The sequence below is a fragment of the Corapipo altera genome, unplaced genomic scaffold, assembly GCF_003945725.1.
Source record: "Corapipo altera isolate COAL_440 unplaced genomic scaffold, ASM394572v1 151, whole genome shotgun sequence".
NCBI classification, from domain to species: domain Eukaryota; kingdom Metazoa; phylum Chordata; class Aves; order Passeriformes; family Pipridae; genus Corapipo; species Corapipo altera.
Window position 1 is genome coordinate 1391547 of NW_020884976.1, and position 21257 is coordinate 1412803.

A 21257-nucleotide genomic window follows, 5' to 3' on the forward strand; every position below is an offset into this window, starting at 1 on the left:
ACATGCACAGGTGTGTGTCCCATGTGTGCCTGTGTGTCCATGCACACACACAAACATGCATGGTGTGTGTCCCATGTGTGCCTGTGTGCCCATGCACACACACGAACGTCCACAGGCATGTGTGCATGAGTGTGCCCTGCGTGTGCACACACAGATGTAAACACGCACAGATGTGTGTCCATGCCCCTGTGTGTGCATGTGTGAGCATGTCTGTGTGCTTGGGAGGGACTTGTGAGTGCATCTGTGTGTGTATGTGTGTGCCTGCACATGGTGTGTGCCCATGTGTGCACACACATGTGAATGTGCTCAGGTGTGTGTGTGTGTTCTGGTGTGTGTGTCCCTATGTGCACACACACACATGAACATGCACAGGTGTGTATGTTCTGATGTGTGTCCCCCTGTGTGTCCATGCACACACCTGAACATGCTCAGGGGGGTGTGTGTGTCCCTGTGTATGCACACGTGTGTCCCTGTGTATGCACACGTGTGTCCCTGTGTGTCCATGCACACATGTGGGTGGATGTCTGTGCAGGTGTGTGCACATGCCTGCTCTGTGTGTGTGTGTGTGTTTGGGGGTGCCATCCTGCCCCACACCCCTCTGCCCCCAGCTTCATGTCCCCAGCCCCCCCAGGGCCAGCCCAGGTGTGGTGCCATGGTCAGAGGGGCCCCTGTTGGTGCCAGAGAGGCTGGAGAGACCACACGGCTGCTCTGGGTGGGTATGGCAGCACCTAAAACACCCCAAGCTGGTGCAGCTCCTGCTCCAGTCTGGATATTTTCCTGGGAGAATGGATCCCAGTGCCCTTGGGAAGCTCCTGCCGGTGCTGGTGGTGTCCTGGCCGAGGATCCCCACTCTGCCCCTGGGCTGCCCACGGCCCAGCTCCCCCTTCCCCCTGTCCCAGCCCTGCAGCCTCTCCCACTGCTCTAGTATCGGGCCTGGGAGTCACTCAGGGTTTTCCTAGGGCGGGCAAAGGTCAGCTGGGCAGGCAGAGCTGCTGGGCCTGGGCCATGGATCTGCTGTGCCAGTGGCTGGGACACACCTGGCGCCAGTGAGATGCTTTTCCAGGAGTTGTTGTGCCCACAAGACGCACACGTGCCTCTTCACACTTTCCCCAGTCCCCAACGTTGCTCCTTTCTGGCTGCAGGTGACCAGGATGCTGTGCCATGGGAAGCCCTGGAGGTCCATGTGCAAGGGGCTGGTCCTGGGGACCCTCCTGACCAGCTTCATGTTGCTGCTCTACTCCTACGCCGGCCCCCCGCTGCAAGTCAGCGTGACTGAGTGAGTCTGGGGTCCCTGTGTGTCCCCTCACAGCTCCAGAACTTCCAGCTGGACACAGTTCTGGGGTTTTCCAGGCTCTGGTGGCTTCATGCCAAGATATCCCCTTCCGTCTGGAGGCTGCGCCCTGTCCCAAGGGTTGGGGGGGAGGTGGATCCCAGCTCTGCGGGGGGCTGGGGATGCTCATCCCGGGGGCACTCACTGCTCCTGCGTGAAAAGAGAAGGGAAGAGGGAAGAGGAGAGGGAAGGGGGAAGAAAAGGGGTGTGACTCCTGTCATCGAATTTATCTCAAGGTTATAAACAAGATCCACATGCCTCATAAACCTGGTGCCGACCGGTGCTGTCACATGGGATCGTTATCAAGATCATCTTGAGGAGTTCATTAAGGGCGTCCAAAGTCACTCGAGACTGTGGTCTCTGTTCCCCATCCTGGGCAGCTCAGATAACACCCCTCATGGCCTCCCAGGCTCCCCGAGGGCCTGTGAACTCATCTGTGGGGCCACGATCTGGAATTGTTTCCCTCTTTGCTGGGGGCTGGGTCCTCCATGGATCCCACAAGGCGTTCATGATTCCTACAAGGGCTTGAGAGCTCCCAGACCTCTTCCTTGAGAGTTCCCAGACCTCCTCCATGGATCCCATAAGGCCTTGAGAGCTCTCAGATGCCATAAGAATGTTATCAGCTCCTCTCCATGGAGTTACAGCCATGGAAAGCTCCCCTTGATGCACTTCTTGGCACCAGGACCATCACGGCCGTGCCTGTGGAGAGGGGTGTGGACCCCCTGCTCAGGGTGCTCTGGTGCTGGTGAGGGTTGACCACAACACATCCTCAGTGGCTCGAGTTGTCCAGGGGTGAATGAGAATGGTTTGGTGGCTCGGAGGTGCATCTGATATCAGGCATTTCTTTCCCTGCCTTTTTCCCCCCTTCTTCTTTCCCTCCTTCTTTCCTCACCTTTTCCCCCCTTTCCTGTCGAGTGGGTGCCCTGGTCCCACTGGGCACATGGCTGGGGGTGAAGGGGCTCTGCCCAAAACTGGGCTTGTCTTCAATGGGGAGCCCCTCTCCAGCAGTGTTCCCAGGTCCAACACCCCTCCCCAGGTCCAGCACCCATGTCCATCTCCAGCACCTGTTCCTAGGTCCAACACCCATCCTCAGGTCCAGCACCTGTTCCCAGGTCCAGCACCCATTCCTATTTCCAGCATCCATTCCCAGACCCAGCTCCTCCAGGACAGAACATGCCAGACCCTTCACAGCGATGGGGCCGCCCTTACCTCACCACAGTCCTGTCTCTTCTCCCCCCAGGATCCCTGTCCTCTCCTCTTGCTCCTCCCGCCCGTCCCCCGCCAGGGCTCCGGCGGTGTCCAACGGCACAGGGAGCCCCTCAGGAAGGAGCTGCCGGCCCAAGCTCAACGTCATGTTCATGAAGACCCACAAGACTGCCAGCAGCACCATCCTCAACATCCTCTTCCGCTTCGGGGAGAAGCATCACTTGAAATTCGCCTTCCCCAATGGCCGCAATGACTTCTACTACCCGTCGTTCTTCGAGCGCAGCCAAGTGCAGCACTACCAGCCCGGCCGCTGCTTCAACATCATCTGCAACCACATGCGCTTCCACTACGAGGAGGTGCGGGAGCTGCTGCCGCCCGACGCCACCTTCGTGACGGTGCTGCGGGACCCCGCCCACCTCTTCGAGTCCTCCTTCCACTACTTCGGGCCTGTCATCCCCCTCACCTGGAAGATAACGGGGGAGGATAAGCTGGCCGAGTTCCTGCGGGACCCCCAGCACTACTACGACCCCAACGGGTTCAACGCTCACTACCTCCAAAACCTCCTCTTCTTTGACTTCGGCTATGACAACACCATGGACGCGGGCAGCCCGCTGGTGGAGGAGCACATCCGCGAGATCGACCGCCGCTTCCACCTCGTCATGTTACTCGAGTACTTCGATGAGTCGCTGGTGCTGCTGAAGGACCTGCTGTGCTGGCAGCTGGAGGATGTCCTCTACTTCAAGCTCAACGCCCGCAAGGGCTCCACCGTGTCCCGGCTGACCCCCGAGCTGTATGAGCAGGCGACTGCCTGGAACCTCATCGACGCCAAGCTCTACCGCTACTTCAATGCCACCTTCTGGCGCAAGGTGGAGGCCTACGGGAGGGAGAGGATGGCCAAGGACGTGGCCGAGCTGCAGAGGGAGAACGAGAAGATGACAAGCATCTGCATCGACGGGGGGCACGCCGTGGATGCCAGCGCCATCCAAGAGTCCTCCATGCAGCCCTGGCAGCCCCTGGGGGAGAAGACCATCCTGGGGTACAACTTGAAGAAGAAGATCAACAAGAAGCACCAGAAGCTGTGCCGCAAGATGCTGACGCCCGAAATCCAGTACCTGACTGACCTGGGGGCCAACCTCTGGATCACCAAGCTATGGAGTTACGTGCGGGACTTCCTCAAGTGGTAGGGGCTGGCGGGTGCCGCGCTCCCCCCGGGGAAGAACCAGGTGCTTTTGTTTTTCTTACTCGTGGTTCTTATGGTTTGGAACTGGCTGGAGGGTCCAGCGCCCAGGAACTTTTGGTGGGACTCTCCACCACCTTCCTGCAGAGCCCCAGCTTGGGCTGGAGACTGGAGACTCTGCCTCCACCCACAGGGTCAAGGATTGAGGGTTCAGGGACGGTGTTTTCCTGCAGGATCCACTTCTTCCTTCCCCACGGAAAGACTGGAGGAGGTATTTGTGAAGGACGTGGCCCTGTCACAGCGGGAGCAGGACATCCATCCATCCCCACCTTGCTGGGGGCAGCCCAGTGTGGGCAGGGATGTGCTAGGACAGCAGTGGCAGAGGGTCCCCCTTGCCCAGGGTGGGTAGAACTGCCCACAGGGAACCCCACCCTTCAGGGCTCCTCAAATCACCCCTTTGAGTCTTGGTTTTGGGATGCTGGAATGTTGGAGCCTGCTGCCCATGGGTGTGATAAGTACAGCACATTCTCAGCCCACCCACAGCCATCATGCCACGGCAGGCTATGAGCCAGAGCCACCCAGAGCCCTTTGGAGACTGGAAAACCCATTCCAAAAGCCCCGGCATTTATCAACAGGTCCCTGTGGGCAAAGGGCACCCCCTCCCTGACCCCCATCATCCCAGTTAGAGGGCCCCGTGCCCCTGGTTCCCACAGGGGACATCCCAGAAGGCTGATGGGGTCTGGTGAGAACTGGTGTGGGGAGGAGATAGGGAGCGGGGTGTGGTGGGCACTGCCCCTGTGATGCCATCCTGGGCATGGTGGGGACACCAAGGACAGGGTGTGTCCCCACCCTGCCTTGGGGACAGACCTCCTGTGTCCCAGCTGGGCTGGATGACCCCGGTGACACTGTGTCCTGCCGAGAGTGGCCCTGGCTGGGCACGGAGGTGGCACCGGTGGCTGAGCCTCCCCTGCAGAGAAGGGACCCCCCTGGCCTCCCACACGTGTTTGGCTCCTTCTGTAAAGACCAGGAATAAAAAAACAATTCTACTTTTGTAAGATAATTGTGTATTTGGCAGTTTTTAATGTAGGGATTGGCCAGCCAGTCTCCAGCCACCTCCTTCTCCAGGATGGGATGGATGGGGTGGGGATGTCCCAGTGTGAGGCCACAGCGTGTGGCCACAGCAGGACGCTCTGCCAGTCCCTGCTCCTCCTGCGGGGTCGATCCCAGCTCCCATCAGCCCTGGGGGTGGGGAGACCTGTGTCTCCCGAGCAGTGCTGAGGCACGAGACCCCCACAGCAAGAGGGGCACCTGGGTCTGTCCCTGCTGTCCCTGCCGGGTGCTGAGGACGTTCCTGTGGTGTGCAGGTGGCACCAGGAAGGTCTGCTGGCTTCACAGGGACACTGAACCATGGGACAGCCATCACATGTGACACAAGTCACTCCAGCCACTGTGTTACAGCTCTGCTGCTGGTGGGTGCACCCTGTTCCAGGGGTGGCCATGGAGGGGCATCAGCCACCACTGCTGCCGCCAACTCACCTGTGTGTGACACTGCCCACAGACACTGGGACAGCACCGAGGACACCTCCCAGAGGTCCACAGGTGTCTCCCCATGACATGCTGAGGTCTCCTGCTGGCACCAGGGACCAAATCCCACCTTGGCCACTAGTTGCCTCTATAGATGTGGGATGGAAAATCCCCGTCCCAGGCAGGTTGGATGCAGAGCCCACCCAGGGTGATGTCCCCATAGACATCATGGACACACTCCCTGTCCCTCTGCACCCAGGCCACCAGCTCAGCCCACACAGAGGGGCTCTGGTGGGGTGGGTGTTGGGGACACCTGAGAAAGGCAGGACACAGGGACACGTGTGTCTGTCCTGGTTGGGTCCAAACTGCTGTTCCCAAATGGGCTCCCTGTCCTGCAGAACTGAGAGCAGGATCATGATGGGACAAGGATGGGGCACTGGGGACTGGGACTCTGTGGTGGGACTGGGATTATCCATGGGATCATGACAATGGGATCAAAACTGTGGTGGGGCTAGGACCTCATGTAGGACCATGGAGATGGGACCAGGAACATCCATGGGACCAAGGCTGAGTGATGAGACCAGACCATGTGATGAACTGGGACCAGGGCAAACTGTTTGAACCAGCACCATGTCCAGGACTAAAACTACATGGTAGGACCAGCACCATGCACAGGACCAGGACTAACTGGGGATGGGACAAAGTGGTGGGATCTGAACCTTGCTGAGGACCAGGACCACAACTACATGGTGGAACCTGCACCACGCGCGGGAATAGGACTGACTGGTGGATGTGGGACCAGGACTAACTGGTGGATATGGGGCCATGCTCAGGACCACCTGCAGGATCAGTCTGAGTGGTGGGAGTGGGACTGTGGGACACAACAGGAACTGGGCAGTGGGCGCAGACCCCTGTGGTGGGACTGGGAAGGTGTGAGGGGTAGGAGCAGCTCCAGGTGTAGGGCTGCTGCTGACTGCAGAGAGGGTCAACAAAGCCCCCAAACCCATCAGTGCCAGCTGGGGCCCATTGGCACCCAGCCCTGGTCCTTAAAAGACCCCCAGGTGGTGGGGTGGGGGTTGCTGCTCACTGGGGATGGAGCTGTGCTGGTTGGTGCTGCTGTGTGGGGCTGTGCTGGGGGTGGCAGGTGAGTGGGGCTGGGAACCCCCTCGGTCCCCCCACTGGTTGTGCTGGGGAAGGTGGGTGGTGGGTGCCCTTGGCTTTGCCATGTGCTGGTCACCTGGATCTGCTGGTGCAGGTTGTCTTGGTGGAGAGGAGCCTTCCTGAAATGACCCCAAGCTTTGGGGATGTGTGGCTGGGGCAAGGGGCCTGCTGGGAGCTCCCTCAGGTCCCAGCAGGTCTGGGAGGTTTGGGAAGGGTAGCGGAGGCTCCAGTGGGGTCTGTGGCTGCTGGCAGTAGTCTCACCACCCCATGAGCAGCTCCTGGTCTGTCCCCAGCCCCGGTCAAGCGCTGGGAGTGCTCCTGCTGCAGCAGTTCCTGCCTGGGGATGGAGGAGCCCCTGATGGGCTCCTGAGTGCTCTGCCCACCTTTGTGCTGCTGTCACCTGCCCCCCATGAGTCCTGGGGACACCTGAGGACCTGGGTGTCCCTGCTGTGTCTGGGACATGCTGCTGCTGGCTTAGCCTTCCCCTTGCTGTAGGGACCACCATGGCTCCAGCTGCCTCAGAGCCCCCTGGTCACATGGTGACAGCTCTGATGGTGTCCTCAGACATGGGGACATGGGAGGTTCCTGCTCACTCCAGCTCTGAGGAGCCCATCATGAACTTCACCCTGAGGCTCCTGGATGGTGAGTGCTCTGGGGGTCTTGGGGGACAACTTTTGGGGATAGACCATGGGATGGGTCCAGCCAAGACCCCTGGGTTCAATCAGCAGCACCCAGTGGGTTCTCCTGGCTGGCCTCAGCACTAGGACCACCAGGAGAAGGTGGCTGTCCCTGCAGGAGCTCCCCCCCCGTCTTGTGGAGGGTGTAGAGCTTTGGATGGCAGGGCTTTAAGATGTTCCTAATCCTGTGTCTGATACAACAATGGGATTTTGAGGGTCAGCTCTGACCCTGATGGGGCCTGACATGGTCCCTCTCAGCTCCATGGGGGGGTCCAAGAAGGTGCTGCAGCTCTGGAGAGCAGGGGGGACAGAACCAGGTCAGCCCTTGGCTTCTAGGGATGGGGTGGGCTCTGAAATGGGGCAGCTGCAGGGACGGAGGCCAAGACACTGGTGGGTGGTGGTCTGGGATGTGCCTGGTGTCCCTGACTCTGGTGGGCCAGGTTTGGGGGTGTCACACTGAACCCACACTTCCCTCAGGGGACCCCAGTACCACAGGGCAGCCACTGGTGCTCAGCCCCAGCTCTGCCATCCATCTGGAAGCCAGTGTTCGCTTCAGTCCCAGCTTCTCCATGAAGATCCATGTGGACCAGTGCTACGGGACCACCGTGGAGCAGCCAGGACGCTCCAGGAGGGTCTTCATGGTGGTGAACAGCCGGGGGTCAGTGCTGGTGGGGTGGGAAGTGGGAACCTCCAGGCACCCTGTGGTCCTGCAGGGCCTCCTGATGGGAGGGGGTTGTCCAGGGCCTGGAGACAGCCAGGAAATGTCCCTGTGTCACTCCCCTGCCACAGGTGCCTGCATGGGGAGAAGCTGGGAAGTGTGTCTGTCCAGCACCGGAGAGGGGGGTCTGCCCTCCAACTCTCCATCCTGGCCCCCACGCTGGAGGGTGAGACTGAGGAGGAGGAGGTGAGGTCGGGGAGATGCCCTGGTGGTGGGATGGAGGTCCCATGGAGGGGGATGACCTGGGGGTCCTAAAGCACTGTCTCTTCTGGGGTGGTCTTGGAGGAAGGTTGGGTGGGAAGAGAGTGAAGTCCCCAAGGAAGGACATGGTGGGATGGAGGTCCCACGGAGTGGGGTGACCTGGGCGTCCCAAAGCACTGCCAGGGGCATTGGGGTGGTCTCAGCCCCATAGGGTGGGGTGGGAGGAGAGCAGGGTCCCTGAGGAATGACACAGCGGGATGGAGGTCCCATGGAGGGGGGTTACCTGGGGTTCCCTAAGCACTGTCCCTCCTGGGGCATCCAGCTCCTTCCTGAGGCATCCAGCTCCCTGCTGGCATGGTCTCAGCCCCTCGGGATTGGAGGGGAGGAGAGCAGGGTCTCCAAGGAAGGACACAGCAGGGGGGTGTCCTGGCAGGTCTATGTGCACTGCCTGCTGACAGCGTGGGGACAAGGACACGCCACCAGGTCCTGCTTCTACAGCCACACCACGGCCAGGTACGCTGAGTGTTGGGTGCTGGAGCACTCGCGGGTGTGTTGGGAGCAGAACCCACCGGTCACAGGGACCCACCTGGGGGGGGAACCAGGTCACCCCACTGCAGGCTGGATGCCACCTCTTCTCTGATGGCAGCTGGTGGCATCACCACAGGTCCAAGCACCCTCACGGTGCAGATGAATTAGGGAGGTGTTTGGAGTCACCTGGAGGACACCTCCTCTGGGGTGGCACCATGTGGGTCTTGTGCTGGAGTATGGGGACCCCTAGACCACCCCCTCAGCTCTGTCCTCTCCCCCAGCTGGCACAACGCAGAGGACCCTTCCCAGAGTGCCCAGTGCCACTGCTGTGACACCAGCTGTCCCCATGGTGACACCCTCCCAGGACACCTGCCAGGTAACGGGGGTGGGACACGGTGACTCCACGTTGTTCTGGGGTCTTGGGAGGAGCTCGTGGGCCTGGGATGAGCTGTATTTGCCATGTCCTCCCACAGCATTCCCAGGTGAGGGGACACTCCACCAGGAGACAGTTGGACCAGTGCTGGTGCAGAAGGAGAAGGTGCCATGGTACGAAGGTGAGGGACACCCCAACCCTCTCCCATGTCCCCAAACCTCCCTCCCCAAGTGCTGGACCACCCAGTGACCCCCCCACTGGTGTGTTTTCTGCTGTCCCCAGGGCCATGCCACACCATGAAGAGGTTCCTGCTGGCCGGGCTGGCCCTGGTGGGCAGTGCCGTGGTGGTGGTGGCTGCAGTGGGGGGGCTGCTGGGGCTGGCCCTGACCACTTGGCGCCTGGGCACACGCCGGCGGGGACAGCGGCCACCGAGGCAGAGGTCTCCCTTCCAGGCTGAGCTGCAGAGCGTGGTGGGGGCCCTGGTCCTCAGGGAGACAGGGAAACGGGGTGAGGTGGGACCAGACCCCCTTTCTCCACAATAAACGTGGCTTTGTTTCCTCTACAGCTTCTCCTGGGGGTAGTGTGTGGATGCCACCATGGGATGGGGACGTGCCACTACACTGACAAGCCATAACTGCTCCAGGTTCCTCCAGGTACCTGGAGATGTGACTTCCAGGTGTGGTGGCACAGTCCCAGGCTGTGGTGCTGAAGCTGGGGGGATTTTGGGTCCCTGGATACCATGGACATGGTGGCAGCTCCTTAGGGTGACAAGTCTGCAGGATGTCCCATGAGGTTGTGGAGAGATGGAGGGGTTACATGGTGGGGCCACCGGGGCTGCTCTGGGCAGGTAGAGACCCCCTGTCCCAGGGTGGAGATCCCCAAGATGGGTTGGGTCCCAGCCAGACCCATGTGTCCCCCCAGGAGGGGACATGGCTCCGGCCCAGCTGTGGTGGCACCTGAGCATCACCCAGCAGGGCTCACATTTGAAATGGTTTATTAGGACCAGTGTGGGGCAGAGTGGCTGCTCCAGGGTCATCACTGGAGTGAGGGGTCACAGTAGGTGGGTCACAGCAGTGCCTTGGTTTCCCCAGGCTGGAGGGGCTCAGTGGGGTGTCGGGGGCTCTCCTGGTGTCCCATAAAGCTTGCGGAGGCTGGAATCCATCAGGAAATCCACAGTCCTGCAGCAGGAGAGGGGACAGTGGGGGGGTCTCAGGGAGGTCCCTGTGGTACTGGATGTGATGGGGGATGGGTGGGGCTGTCCCTAATGACCCCAAGACACCAGCCCCACCAAAACAAGGCTTAGCACAGCTTCAGTGTGCTAATCCCAGCTCAGCTCTGGGTAATCCCCATCCTGACAGGGACATGTCCTTGCTGGACTCCAGCAAAGCCCCTCTGGGGTGGAGACACCTCCCCCAGCCCCCCATGCTCCCAGCCCCAAGCCCACACTGAGACAAGTCACGTTCCATCCCTCGGATGCAGGGATGGGGTGGTGGCACCCGCCTGCCCCCCGCCCAGGGGTGTCCCCGTTACCTGTCGATGGGGGTGATGATGAGGGGGATGGCTGCCAGCCCCAGGGCGGTGGTGGCCCAGCGGCGCAGGGGCAGGGGCCAGCGGGTCAGGGTCCCCAGCAGGGCCAGCGAGGCGGCGCAGAGCCGGTTGATGGTGAAGCCGGGGATGGCCACCGAGGCCAGGCCCTGCCACACAAAGGTGTCCACCACGGCCACCCCCACCCGCGTGGGGTCCTGTGCGTGGGCCTGGGGGGACACGGGGGTCAGCAGGGGTCGGTGGGGTGTGTGGGGGTGGGTGGGGATGGGGTGGGACTCACGGTGGCAGCTCTCCGGCCCTTGTCGATGGCGTCAGCGGTCACGTAGGCGGTGGCCACGCCGTAGCTGGCCCACACCACCGGCACCGGCACCAGCGCGCGGAACGACTCGCCCACCTCATTGGCGTAACCTGGGGGGGATGGGGGGGTCAGCACGGACAGGGACAGGCTGTATACCCATGTCACCACTCCAAAGTGTCCCTCTGTCCTCCCTCAGTGTCCCTATGTCACTGTAAGCAGGGGTGGATCCTTGGACCTCACTGCCACCAGACAGCTGGGCTGGGGGTGACCAGTGACAGGGCCCAGAGCCCAGTGCCAGGACTGGTGTCTGTGGCTGGTGCCCAGTGCTGGTATCAGTGCCCAGAGCCAGTATTGGTGTCTGTGGCTGGTGCCCAGTGGCAGTACTGATGTGTGTGACTGGTGTCCAGTGCTGGTATCAGTGTGTCTATGACCAGTGCCTGGTGATGGTAACTGGATTCTGGTCCCCAGTGTCTGTGAATGGTCCCAGTGCCCAGTACAGGTGCTGGTGCCCAGCATGAGTGACAATGATGGGTAGCTGGTGCTGGTGCCAGGTTGTGGTGCTGCTCTGCAGTGCTGGTACCCGGTATGCAGTGCCAGTGCTCAGTGCTGATACCCAGTACCCTGGGTCAGTGTCCTGTGCAGTGCCCAGTACATGGTGTTGGGTGTCAGTGCCCAGTTTCTGGTGTGGTGCTTGGTGCTGGTACCCAACACAGTGCCTGGTATCTGTGCTGCAAATCTGTCGGTGCCCTGTTGTGCCCAGCAACCACCATCAGTGCCTGGTTCCTGCTGTCAGTGCCCAACACCAGATGTCAGTACCCAGTGACAACGCACAGTTCCCGTTGCCCTGTGACAGTGGCCGACACTCGGTGCCAGTGCCCAGTGCCAGGACCCCATACCCACTGCCAGTGCCCCCTGCCCCGGGTGCTGGCACCCGATGTCAGGGCCCAGTTCCCGGTGTCAGTGCCCTGTGCCATTGCTCAGTACCCCGTGCCAGTTCTTGGTGTCAGTGCCTGCTGCTGGTGCCCTGTGACAGTACCCTGTACCCAATGGCAGTACCCGGTACTGGTTCCTGCTGTTGTGCCCAGTGCTGGTGCTGGGTATAAGTGCCCTGGTTCCCGTGTCAGTGCCTGGTTCCCAGTGCTCGTATCCAGTGCCAGTGCCCAGTTCCCGGCATTCCTGCAGCTCCTGGTGCTGGTACCCAATCTCAGCCCACAGTTCCCGGTGTCAGTGCCCGGTGCCGGTACCCAGTTCTCGATGTCAGTGCTCAATGTCAGTACCCCGTTCCCGGTGTCAGTGTCCCGTTCCCGATGCCATACTCAATGTCAATGCCCGGTTCCCGGTGTCAGTGCCCGGCTCCCGGTGTCATATTCAATGTCAGTGCCCGGTTCCCGGTGTCAGTGCTCCATGTCAGTGCCTGTTCCCGGAGTTCCCGCAGTTGCCGGTACCGATCCCCCGTGCCTGTGGGTGCCCGGTGTCCCCCCGTGCCTGTCGGTGCCCGGTGTCCCGGAGCTCACCCATGTATCGGACCCACGTGTCCCGGTACACGTCCTGCTCCGCCGCCCCCATGGCCCCCGCCGCTCCCGCCGCATGCCCCGCCCCCTCCGCGGCCCCGCCCCTGAACGTCACCGAGCCCCGCCCCTCCCATGAACGTCATCAAGGGCCCCGCCCCATTGGGGCGCGAGATGGCGGTGGGGGCGGGGCCTGGCCGCGCACGTGACCGGCGGTCACGTGAGGGGGCAAGGGGGTGGTTCTGGGGTGGGGGCAGGAGGGGCAGTTATAGGGTTGGGGGGAAGCAGGGGCAGTTATAGGGTGGGGGCAGCACTTATGGGGTTGGGGGCAGCAGGCAGTTCTGGGCCTGGGGCAGCAATTCTGAGCCTGGGGGGCAGCAAGGGAAGTTATGGGGTCGGGGGCAGTTATAGGGTTGGAGCAGTTATTGGGGTGCAGCGGGGTCAGATCTGGGACTGGGGTGGCAATTCTGGGCCTGGGGGGCAGCAGGGGCGGTTATGGGTTTAGGGGGCAGTTCTCGGGCTGGGGGGTTAGTTATAGGACCGGGGTGGGGCAGCAGGGGCAGTTGTGGGGTTGGAGGTCGGTTATGGGGCTTTGAGGAAGTTTTGGGGCAGGTGGGCAGCAGGGGCAGATCTGGGGCTGGGGGCAGTTGTGAGACTGGAGTGGCAGATCTGGCGCTGGGGGGGCAGTTCTGGGCCCGAGGGCCACAAACCGGAGCAGACCCCGCTCAGTCCGTCCCTTTACTCCCCACCCCAGGCAGCAGCAGCAGTGGGTGGGCGCAGGACCCACGTAAGGCACAGAGATGGGGGGGGCTGCGGGCGCTCGGCCCCCTCCGGCCGCGCTCAGCCCTCGCCTCAGTCCGTCAGCTCCGGGGCTCAGCCCCGGCTCCATCCTCCTCCGGGGGGGCTCCCGGCCATCCTGGGGGCCCGGCGGGGGGGTCTATGGGCTGTGGTTCAGGGACACCTCGCCCAGCCGGTCCCCCAGCTGCTGGATCTGCTGTGCCGAGGCGGTGTCGGGCAGCAGCACCTCCACGGTGTAGCTCACCTTCTTGGAGTGGAGGAAGCTGTACGTGTTGTCGAACCGCAGCACGTCTGGGGGAGGGACGGGACGGGGGGTCAGGGACACGGGGGGAGCACCCCGGGGTCAGAGGCAGGGGGAGAGCACACCGGGGATCAGGGAAGCAGGGGGAGCACCCCGGGGGTCCCCCCCAGCACCCCAGGGTCAAGGACACACGGGAAGCACCCCCTGAGGATCAGGGACATGGGGGAAGCACTCCTCGAGGGTCAGGGATATGGGAGGAGCACCCTGGGGGTCAAGGATATGGGAGGAGCACCCTGGGGGTCAGGGATATGGGGGGGAGCACCCTGGGGGGTCAGGGAGATGGGGGAAGCACCCCCAAGGGCCAGGGACATGGGGAGCACCTCAGTGGTTCCCCCCAACATCCCCGGGGGTCAGGAACACGGGGGGAGCACCCTGGGGGATCAGGGACATGGGGGGAACACCCCGGGGGTCCCCCGCAGCATCCCGGGGGTCAGGGACACAGAGGAAGCACCGCCAAGGGTCAGGGACACGGGGAGCACCCCGGGGCCGGGGTCACTCACAGATGCCGGGCGTGGAGCAGGTGAGGGAGCCGTCCTCAGGCACCATGTGGGCGTTGTAGCGCTGGTTGGGGAGCACCTCGGTCATGTCGCCCGCCCGCTGCCGCTCCCCGATCTTGGTCTTCATGTACACCCCGAAACCCACGTCGGCGCCCTCCGAGCGGAACTGCCACCTGCGCCGGGCACGGGGGGCCCGCGGTGGGCTGGGGGCACCGCCAGGGTGTCACCCCCTCCCCGCCCCGCGGCACGGAGCCCTGCTCACCTGAGCACGCAGCCGGGGAAGAGGATCTCGTACTCCACCTGGTGGGACGACCCCCGGTTGACCACCACCGAGTGCTCGTACTGCTGCGCCAGCTGGTCCCGCACGTAGTAGCTCTGCGGCACGTCCCCCCCGTAGTTGATCTGGGAGGGGATGGAGGATGTGGGCATGGGTGAACCACCTGGCACCCCTTAGTAATCCAGCGAGAGCCTCTCCTACCTTGCTGGAGCACTTGGGGTCCCCGTCGGGGTCTGTCATGGTGCCCCCATACTCCACTGGGATCTGGTCAGGGTCGATGTACTTCTGCAGGACCTCCTTCCAGTTGGCTGGGGGGTGACAGTGGGTTTGGGGGGGCTGTGAGCCCCTGGCCAGCTGGGGAGCCCCCCGGGGTTGGGGGAGCCCCCTGGGTGAGATGACAGCAGAGTGTCACCCCTGTTTTGGACGCTCCGAGGGGGGTCAGGACTCACATCCCAGCACCACGACCTTCTTGCGCGTGTCCTCACTCAGGAAGTGCTTGACCAGGTTGTAGGCCACGGGGAAGATCTTGGGGGCTGGGGGGCGGTGAGGGGTGTTAGAGGGGTGTCAGCACCCGGACAGGGGGAGCAGGGCCTCAGGGCTGAACTCACCCTTCACAATAAACAGGCGCTTGAGGGACTCCGGGAAGTTCTCCTCGAACATGGACAGGAGCTGCAGGATGGGGGGAGCTCAGGTCACCCATCCCATGCAGCCACCAGGACCCTCACCCCAAAATGCTGGGGGCTGCAGGGCACCACAGGGACCTGCTCCTGCATCATCCCCAGGGCCAGGGCTCAGCCTGGATCCCTGTGGTCCCCCAGGGCAGTGGGATGGGCAGGAGCCCCTCACCTCCCCATACGCCTCCACGGCTGGTTTCCAGAGGTGCTTCAGGCCCAGGCCCTCGCAGTCGTAGATCATCATCACCATCTCCACCTTCTTGCCCAGCTGGGGCAGGAGGATGGGGGGAATTAGGCAAGGGGGTTCAGGGATGGGGTGGTTCCTGACAGGCTGGTCCCCTCCAGCCACAGCCTCCTCCCAAGTGTTGGTATGTGGACAAGGGGCAACACTGGGGGTCCCAGCTGGGACAGGGACATGGGCTGGGGGTCAGGAGCTTGTGAGGATAGATAGGACATGGATATATGGGGCTGGGAAGGACATTGGATTGTGGGGATGGACCAGAGATGGACATATGAGGTTGGCAGGGACATGGTCCATGGTGGAGTGGACAGGACATGGACTTGTGGGGCCGAGGGGGATGGAATGACCTATAGGGCTGGTGAGTGAGGACATTGGCTGGTAGGCATGGACCAGAGATAGATGCATGAGGACTGTGGAGCTGTGGAGGACATTGAATGGTGGAGATGGACAGGACATGGGCTGGCAGGGACACAGGCTAAGGGGGATGGACAGGATATGGACATACAGGATATATAGGGCTGTCAAGGACATTGGATGTTTGGGATGGACCAGAGATGGACATATCGGTCTGGAGAGGACATTGGGTGATGGAGAAGGCCCAGATGTGGACTTGTAAGGTGGCAGGAACATGGACTGAGGGGGATGGACAGGGGATCCTGGATCTATAGGACCTATAGGGCTAGGGAGGACATTGGATGGGGGAGATGGACAGAACGCAGACTTGTGGGGCTGGCAGGGATATGGACTGATGGATATGGAGTGGACATGGACTAGCAGAGCTGGCGGCTGAGGACGTTGGCTGGTAGGGATGGACCAGAGATGGATGTATGGGGCTGGGGAGGTTATTAGGTGGTAGGGATGGACCAGAGATGGACTTATGGGGGATAGGACATGGATGTGTAGTGCTGGGGAGGATGCTGGCTGGGAGGGACGGACCAGATGTGGACTAGTGGGGCTGGCAGGGCTGTGGTCCCATGGAGCTGGTGGGCACAGAGCCTTTGTGGCCAGCAGGGCACAGGCAGGTGCCCACCTTTTTGGTCTGCTGCTCGCACTCGTGCCGCAGCACCTCGCAGTCCCGGAACTTGTTCTTGAGCAGGTCCTGCTTGGAGGCGGAGAAGAGCAGCCCCTTGGCGTCCAGAGGCCCGATGATCTCGTAGCACACCGGGCTGCCCTCGCGGTCGTAGCCGCACATCCCCCCGGACATGTACTTGCGGATCACCTGCGGGAGCACGGGGGGCTCAGGGCACTGCACACCCCTGGGGGGGCTCAGGGGGACAGTCCCCTCCAGGGCCACGCCCCAGGGGCCAGGGACACCCACCTCAGGTGCCTCCCAGGCGATGATGTTGTCGGCGTCCATGCGCTTGCGGACCTCGAGGTGCTGGGGGGGGGCAGAGTGAGCCAGGGTGAGGTTTGGGGACCCCATGGGATGGGGTGCACCCCATGGGCATGTCACTCTTGGGAGAGAGGGGCTGGGCTGATGGCCTGGGGTGCACTCTCCCATGCCAGGTATGTCCCATGCCAGGGGACAGTCCAGGGACACCCCAAAAGCGGGGTGCCCCTCTCACCTTGCGGAGCATCGCCTCTGCCTTGGGCAGGTCGAAGCAGCGCGCTGCAAGAGAGCAGAGAGCTCAGAGATCAGCCCCCCACAGGACCCCCGGGGGTCTCCCAGCCCCCCCCCCCCAGGGATGCCCCACACTTTGGTGTTACCTCGGAGCCATTTCAGAAGGAAATAGTCGTCTTGAGCGGGCAGGGAGGGCAGCACGTCCTGCAGCTTCTCCCGGAACTGCGGGGACAAGAGAGACAGTTGGTGAAGGGGTCCCTGATCCCTCCCCAGAAACTCCAAGGCTGGAGATCTGTCCCCTCCTTGTCGCCCCAAAAACCCCTCAGCCAAGACTGGGACGTTCCCAGGGAAGGGTCACGCTGTGCCCTGTCCCTGCTGCCACATGCAGCCGGGATCACCGGTCACCTCCTGGCAGGGGACTGTTCCCAGGCTGGCCACCAGCACCGGGTGTCCCCAGGCACTGGGTGTCCCAAGCCCTTGTGCAAGGGTGTGAGTGTGGGCTGTCACCACCCCACGGGAGCCAGGCCGACCGGTCCCCTCCAGTGACATCCTTTGGGATGGAGCCAGTCACTGTGCATCCCCCTGCTCCAGCGACCCCCCAGTGGGTCACAGCCCCCTGGTGCAGGCAGGAGAGTGTTGGGGTGCAGGACTGGGGGGTTTGGGGGATCTGGGATCCCTTTTCCATGTGGCCCCGCTCACCCAGGCCAGGCTGCAGCCCAAATCTCTGTACCAGCCGAGGCCCTTCCCTTAATGAGCCTGATTAGCTTATCTCCTGCTGAATTTAGGGGTAATTAAACCCGGGATTAGCTCCTTCACCCTGCTGGCAGACAGACGGGTTCGGCCACTCGCCTCCCTCTCCTGCTGGGGCATGGCTGGCACTGGGCACAGTTTGGGCTCTGTGCCCCACACCTGCCCCTGCCCCCCATCCTGGCACCCAGCGGGGTCATCGCCCGCCCATGGAGTTTGGCTGGGTCCGAAAGGCAGCGATAAGATAAAGGCTCAGGGATGCCTTTGTGGTTGGGGTACAGTGAACCCCAATAAAAGTTGGCACCCCACGAGGGGCTGGCAGAGGTGGGTGACAGTCACTAGTTCCAGGTGTGCCCTGGTCCCCTGAACCCTGCAGTGGGGCGAGAGGTTCCCCAGTCCCATGGGAAGGGTGGGAGAGGGAAATGGGGCTCAGCAGTGCCCAGTCCAGGGGGTCACCCAGGTGTCCCCACTGGGCAGCACCACGAGGGGCTCAGCCCGTGGGTTTGGGGTCCAGGGTGGGACCGAGGTGACAGGACACCCCAGTCCTGGGGGCCCTATGGTGAGGCAGGAGGTTCCCCAGTCCCGTGGGAAGGACGGGATAAGGTTGGGGGGTCACCAGCGGGATAGTCCAAGACAGAGGGATCCCCAGGACCCACCCGGGAGTCCCTGGTGGGCAGCACCATGGTGGGGCTCAGCCCGGGGGTTTGGGGTCTGGGATGGGGAGTGGAAGCAGTGGGAGCCCCCTGGGCCGGATTTGGGGTCTGGAGGCGATAGGAGCTCGCCGGGTCCGGCGCAGTGATGATGCCCGTGGGTTTGGGATCCGGGATGGAGGAGCTGGAGGAGCGGAAGTCCCCCGGGGCCGGGAGCGGGAGTGATGCCGGTGGGATTGGGGTGCGGAGCCCCCCAGGACCGGGAGTAGGGGTGATGCCGGTGGGTTTGGGGTGCGGTTAGGGCGAGCGGAGCCCCGCGGGGCCGGGAGCGGGGGTGATGCCGGTAGGTTTGTGGCGCGGGGCGGGGGTGATGTCGGTGCCTGCGGCGGGCGGCGGATGCGGGAGCCCATCGGGGCGACTCATCGCGGTCCCCCCGCAGCCTCCTGGCCCCCCCGCCCCGGCTCACCTGGGCCAGCACCTCCGCCTGCCGCGGGCTCAGGTCCCCGACGCGGCCGCTCATGGTGCGCTGCGGGCGGCTCTGCCCGGCCCCGGCGGCCGCGGAGCCTCCGAGCACCGCCCCGGGACCGCCCCCGCCCGCCCGGCCCGGCCCGGCCCCCCCCGCACACCCCCGCGGCCTTGGACCCTGCCCGACCCCCGCCCGCACGGTCAGCGCCCGCCGCCGCCACGGGAGGGGGGGTGACGGGGGTGATGGGCTTGGGGGGCATAGGGGATATGGGGACACGGGGGGACTTGTGTCTATAGGGGAGTGTGGGGGAATGTAGGGTCTGTAAGGGATATGAGGGACATGGGGGGACGCAGAGGGGTATGGGGGATATGGTGGCTATAGAGGGTAGGGGGGCTATAGGGGGTTTGGGGCACAGGGAGATATGGGGGCTATGGGAGACATGGAGCGGTGTGGGGAGGATGTGGGAAATGGAGGGGTCTAGGGGATATGGGGTCATGGAGAGGCTTAGGGGGTATGTGGGACATGAAGGGGTATGGGGGCTGTAGGGGGTATGGGGCCTCAGGGAACTTGAGGGTATGGGGCAGCTATAGGAGGTATGGGGGACATTGGGGGCTACAGGGGGCATGGGGAGTATAGGGGGATGGGGGACATGGAGGGGTATAGGCAGTATGAGGGCTTGGGGAGTATGGGGCACATGGAGGGGGTGAGGGTATGGGTCTGGGGGGGTTATGGAGGGTTCAGGAGGGTACAGGAGGGTGGGGGTCCTCTGAGACTTTGGGGGGCACAGCAGGGCAGGGGGGTTGGGTGGGGCAGGTGGCAGGGAGAGGGGACAGGGATGGGGACAGAGATGGGAGATGGGGACAAGGGACAGAGGAGGGGACAGTGATGAAAAGTGGGGCAGGGGCCAGAGGTGGAGACAGGGTGAGAGCACAGGGCTGGGGGCCAGGGACTGGGGCAGGGCGTGCCGGGGAGAGGGGATGTGGACAGGGATGGGAGATGGGGACAGGGGACAGAGGGAGGGCTCAGGCACTGACTGGAGGACAGGGGATTGGGGGCAGAGGCACCACGGACATGGGGGTCACCCTCCCACTGCCAGGTCCTGGGTCCCCAGGGAGAGGGGACCTCCCTGAGTGGGGACCCCAGCCAGGAAGGGGGACCTGGCCAGGAAAAGAGGTTTCTGCAGGTGCCACAGCCCCTGGCAACCACAGCCACTCTGGTCGGGGTCCAGAGCAGGGGAAGGTTCTCCTGTCCCCATTGTCCCCTCCAATGAGGCTGTGCATGTCCCATGGAGCCATGGATGTCCCATGGACCCCCATGTCCCCCACGGACACATGGATGTCCCATGGAGCGCTGCATGTCCAATGGAGCCATATGTGTCCCATGGAGCTGTGGATGTCCCGTGGATGTCCAGTGAAGTCATACATGTCCAAGGATATCCCATGGAAGCATCCCTGTCCCAAGAAACATGTCCCCTGGGGCTGTGGATGTCCCACAGAGCCACGTGTCCCCCAGAGACCTAGGGATGTCCCATGGAACCACCTGTGTCCCATGGAGCCATACATGTCCCAAGGAGCCATACATGTGCCGTGGAGTCATATGTGTCCCTTAGGTCTGTGCATGTCCCACGGACCCATGGATGTCCCATGGAGCCATCCATGCCCCCTGGAACCACAGGAAGCCATCCATATCCCACAAACCTCTGGATGCTCCCTGGAGCCATTCACACCCCGTGCGTGTCCCTCGTGTGTCCCCTCTGTGGGGCAGCTCTGGCAGCAGCCACCTCCCAGGCCCTGTTTTGGTTTCCCTCCCCAAACCCACACAGTCCTCCACACCGGTTCCCAGGCCGGCCGTGCCCCTGGATGTTGTTTATGGCACAGCCGGCCCATCGCAATCGGAGTGTTTCGTGTGGTTAAACCGGCTCCTGTTTGGCCGTGGGAGGAGAACCGTGCCCAGCCTGTGATTAAACCTCCGCAGTTACGACACACCAGGGACACAGGGGACACGGGGACACACCCAGACCCGTCCCACAGCACCCAGAGCTGGGTCCCACGGCCCCGAGCCCCGTCCCCAGTGTGGCCCCTGCCCAAAGCAGGTCAGCCCAGGCCCGTGCCGGGGCTAATCCAGCCGGCAAATCCTCCCAGTGGCACATGAGCTGGGCACACGTGGCAGGAGCTGGGCCGGGAGTGTCTGGCACCTGCTGGGGTGGGGGTGTTGAGGCATCAGGTGTGGGGGACAGTGGGGTTTTGGGGTACTCGGGTGTCAGTGTGTGTCCTTGTTGCCCAGGTGTGTGTCCCTGTCACCCAGATATGTGTCCCTATCACCCAGGGGTGTGCCTGTGTCACCCAAGTGTGTGTCCCTGTCATCCAGCTGTGTGTCCATGTCTCCCAGCAGCGTATGCCTGTGTCACACAGGTGTGTGTCCCTGTCACCCAGCTGCATGTCCATGTTGCTCAGATGCATGTCCCTGTCACCCAGCTGTGTGTGCCTGTCACCCAGCTGTGTGACTGGGTGTGTACCATGGCTGTGGGTGTATGGATGGGGTGCCCATGTGTGCAGGGCTGTCCCTGTTCCCTCCTGGCTGTATCCCCCGGAGCACGTGTCCCTCTGTTCCCATGGTACCCCGTGTGCCCCCACATCTACATGGAGATGGGCTGTGTGTCCATGCCTGTCCCTGTCTCTGCCTCTCCTTCTCCCTCTCCGTCTCCCTCTCCTGGTGTCAGTCACTTTCCTGGTTCCAGAGTCCGTCTCTGTCCCTGTCCTGCTGCCTGTGCTGGGTCCTGTCCCTATCTCAGTCCCTGTC

The 21257-nt window shown here is 62.8% G+C and overlaps 4 protein-coding genes across 8 annotated transcripts in view; 2 read left to right on the forward strand and 2 right to left on the reverse strand.

The window, feature by feature from the left end:
- The window catches only part of GAL3ST1 (galactose-3-O-sulfotransferase 1), an 8215-nt gene extending 3442 nt beyond the window's left edge, over nt 1–4773 (forward strand). For all 4 annotated transcript variants that reach the window (XM_027665466.1, XM_027665465.1, XM_027665467.1 and 1 more), the window contains exons 2-3: nt 1143–1276; nt 2571–4773. In XM_027665466.1, the coding sequence (XP_027521267.1) occupies nt 1152–1276; nt 2571–3720 (1275 nt within the window). In that variant the 5' untranslated portion in view covers nt 1143–1151 and the 3' untranslated portion in view covers nt 3721–4773. The remainder of the gene's footprint in view (nt 1–1142; nt 1277–2570) is intronic.
- A 2717-nt stretch (nt 4774–7490) lies between these two features.
- LOC113957735 lies at nt 7491–9437 on the forward strand. The gene is made up of 6 exons (XM_027665476.1): nt 7491–7733; nt 7865–7979; nt 8428–8507; nt 8804–8898; nt 8996–9076; nt 9178–9437. Exons 1-6 carry the CDS (start codon nt 7645–7647, stop codon nt 9435–9437), a joined length of 720 nt encoding a protein of 239 aa, XP_027521277.1. The 5' UTR covers nt 7491–7644.
- A 435-nt stretch (nt 9438–9872) lies between these two features.
- On the reverse strand, nt 9873–12347 carry MTFP1 (mitochondrial fission process 1). Its single transcript, XM_027665471.1, has 4 exons — nt 12253–12347; nt 10721–10848; nt 10426–10649; nt 9873–10073 (listed from the first exon to the last, which is right to left on the reverse strand). Exons 1-4 carry the CDS (start codon nt 12302–12304, stop codon nt 9998–10000), a joined length of 480 nt encoding a protein of 159 aa, XP_027521272.1. The 5' UTR covers nt 12305–12347; the 3' UTR covers nt 9873–9997.
- A 623-nt stretch (nt 12348–12970) lies between these two features.
- Nucleotides 12971–18541, reverse strand: SEC14L2 (SEC14 like lipid binding 2). Of its 2 annotated transcripts, none has more exons than XM_027665470.1 (12): nt 18459–18541; nt 16742–16817; nt 16600–16643; nt 16353–16412; nt 16065–16133; nt 14966–15061; nt 14728–14788; nt 14569–14652; nt 14321–14427; nt 14105–14244; nt 13846–14015; nt 12971–13335 (listed from the first exon to the last, which is right to left on the reverse strand). In XM_027665470.1, exons 1-12 carry the CDS (start codon nt 18510–18512, stop codon nt 13184–13186), a joined length of 1113 nt encoding a protein of 370 aa, XP_027521271.1. In that variant the 5' UTR covers nt 18513–18541; the 3' UTR covers nt 12971–13183. The 2 variants fall into 2 exon arrangements, with proteins under 2 accessions (XP_027521271.1, XP_027521270.1); XM_027665469.1 differs by having other exon boundaries at nt 16065–16253.
- Nucleotides 18542–21257: the final 2716 nt, after the last annotated feature.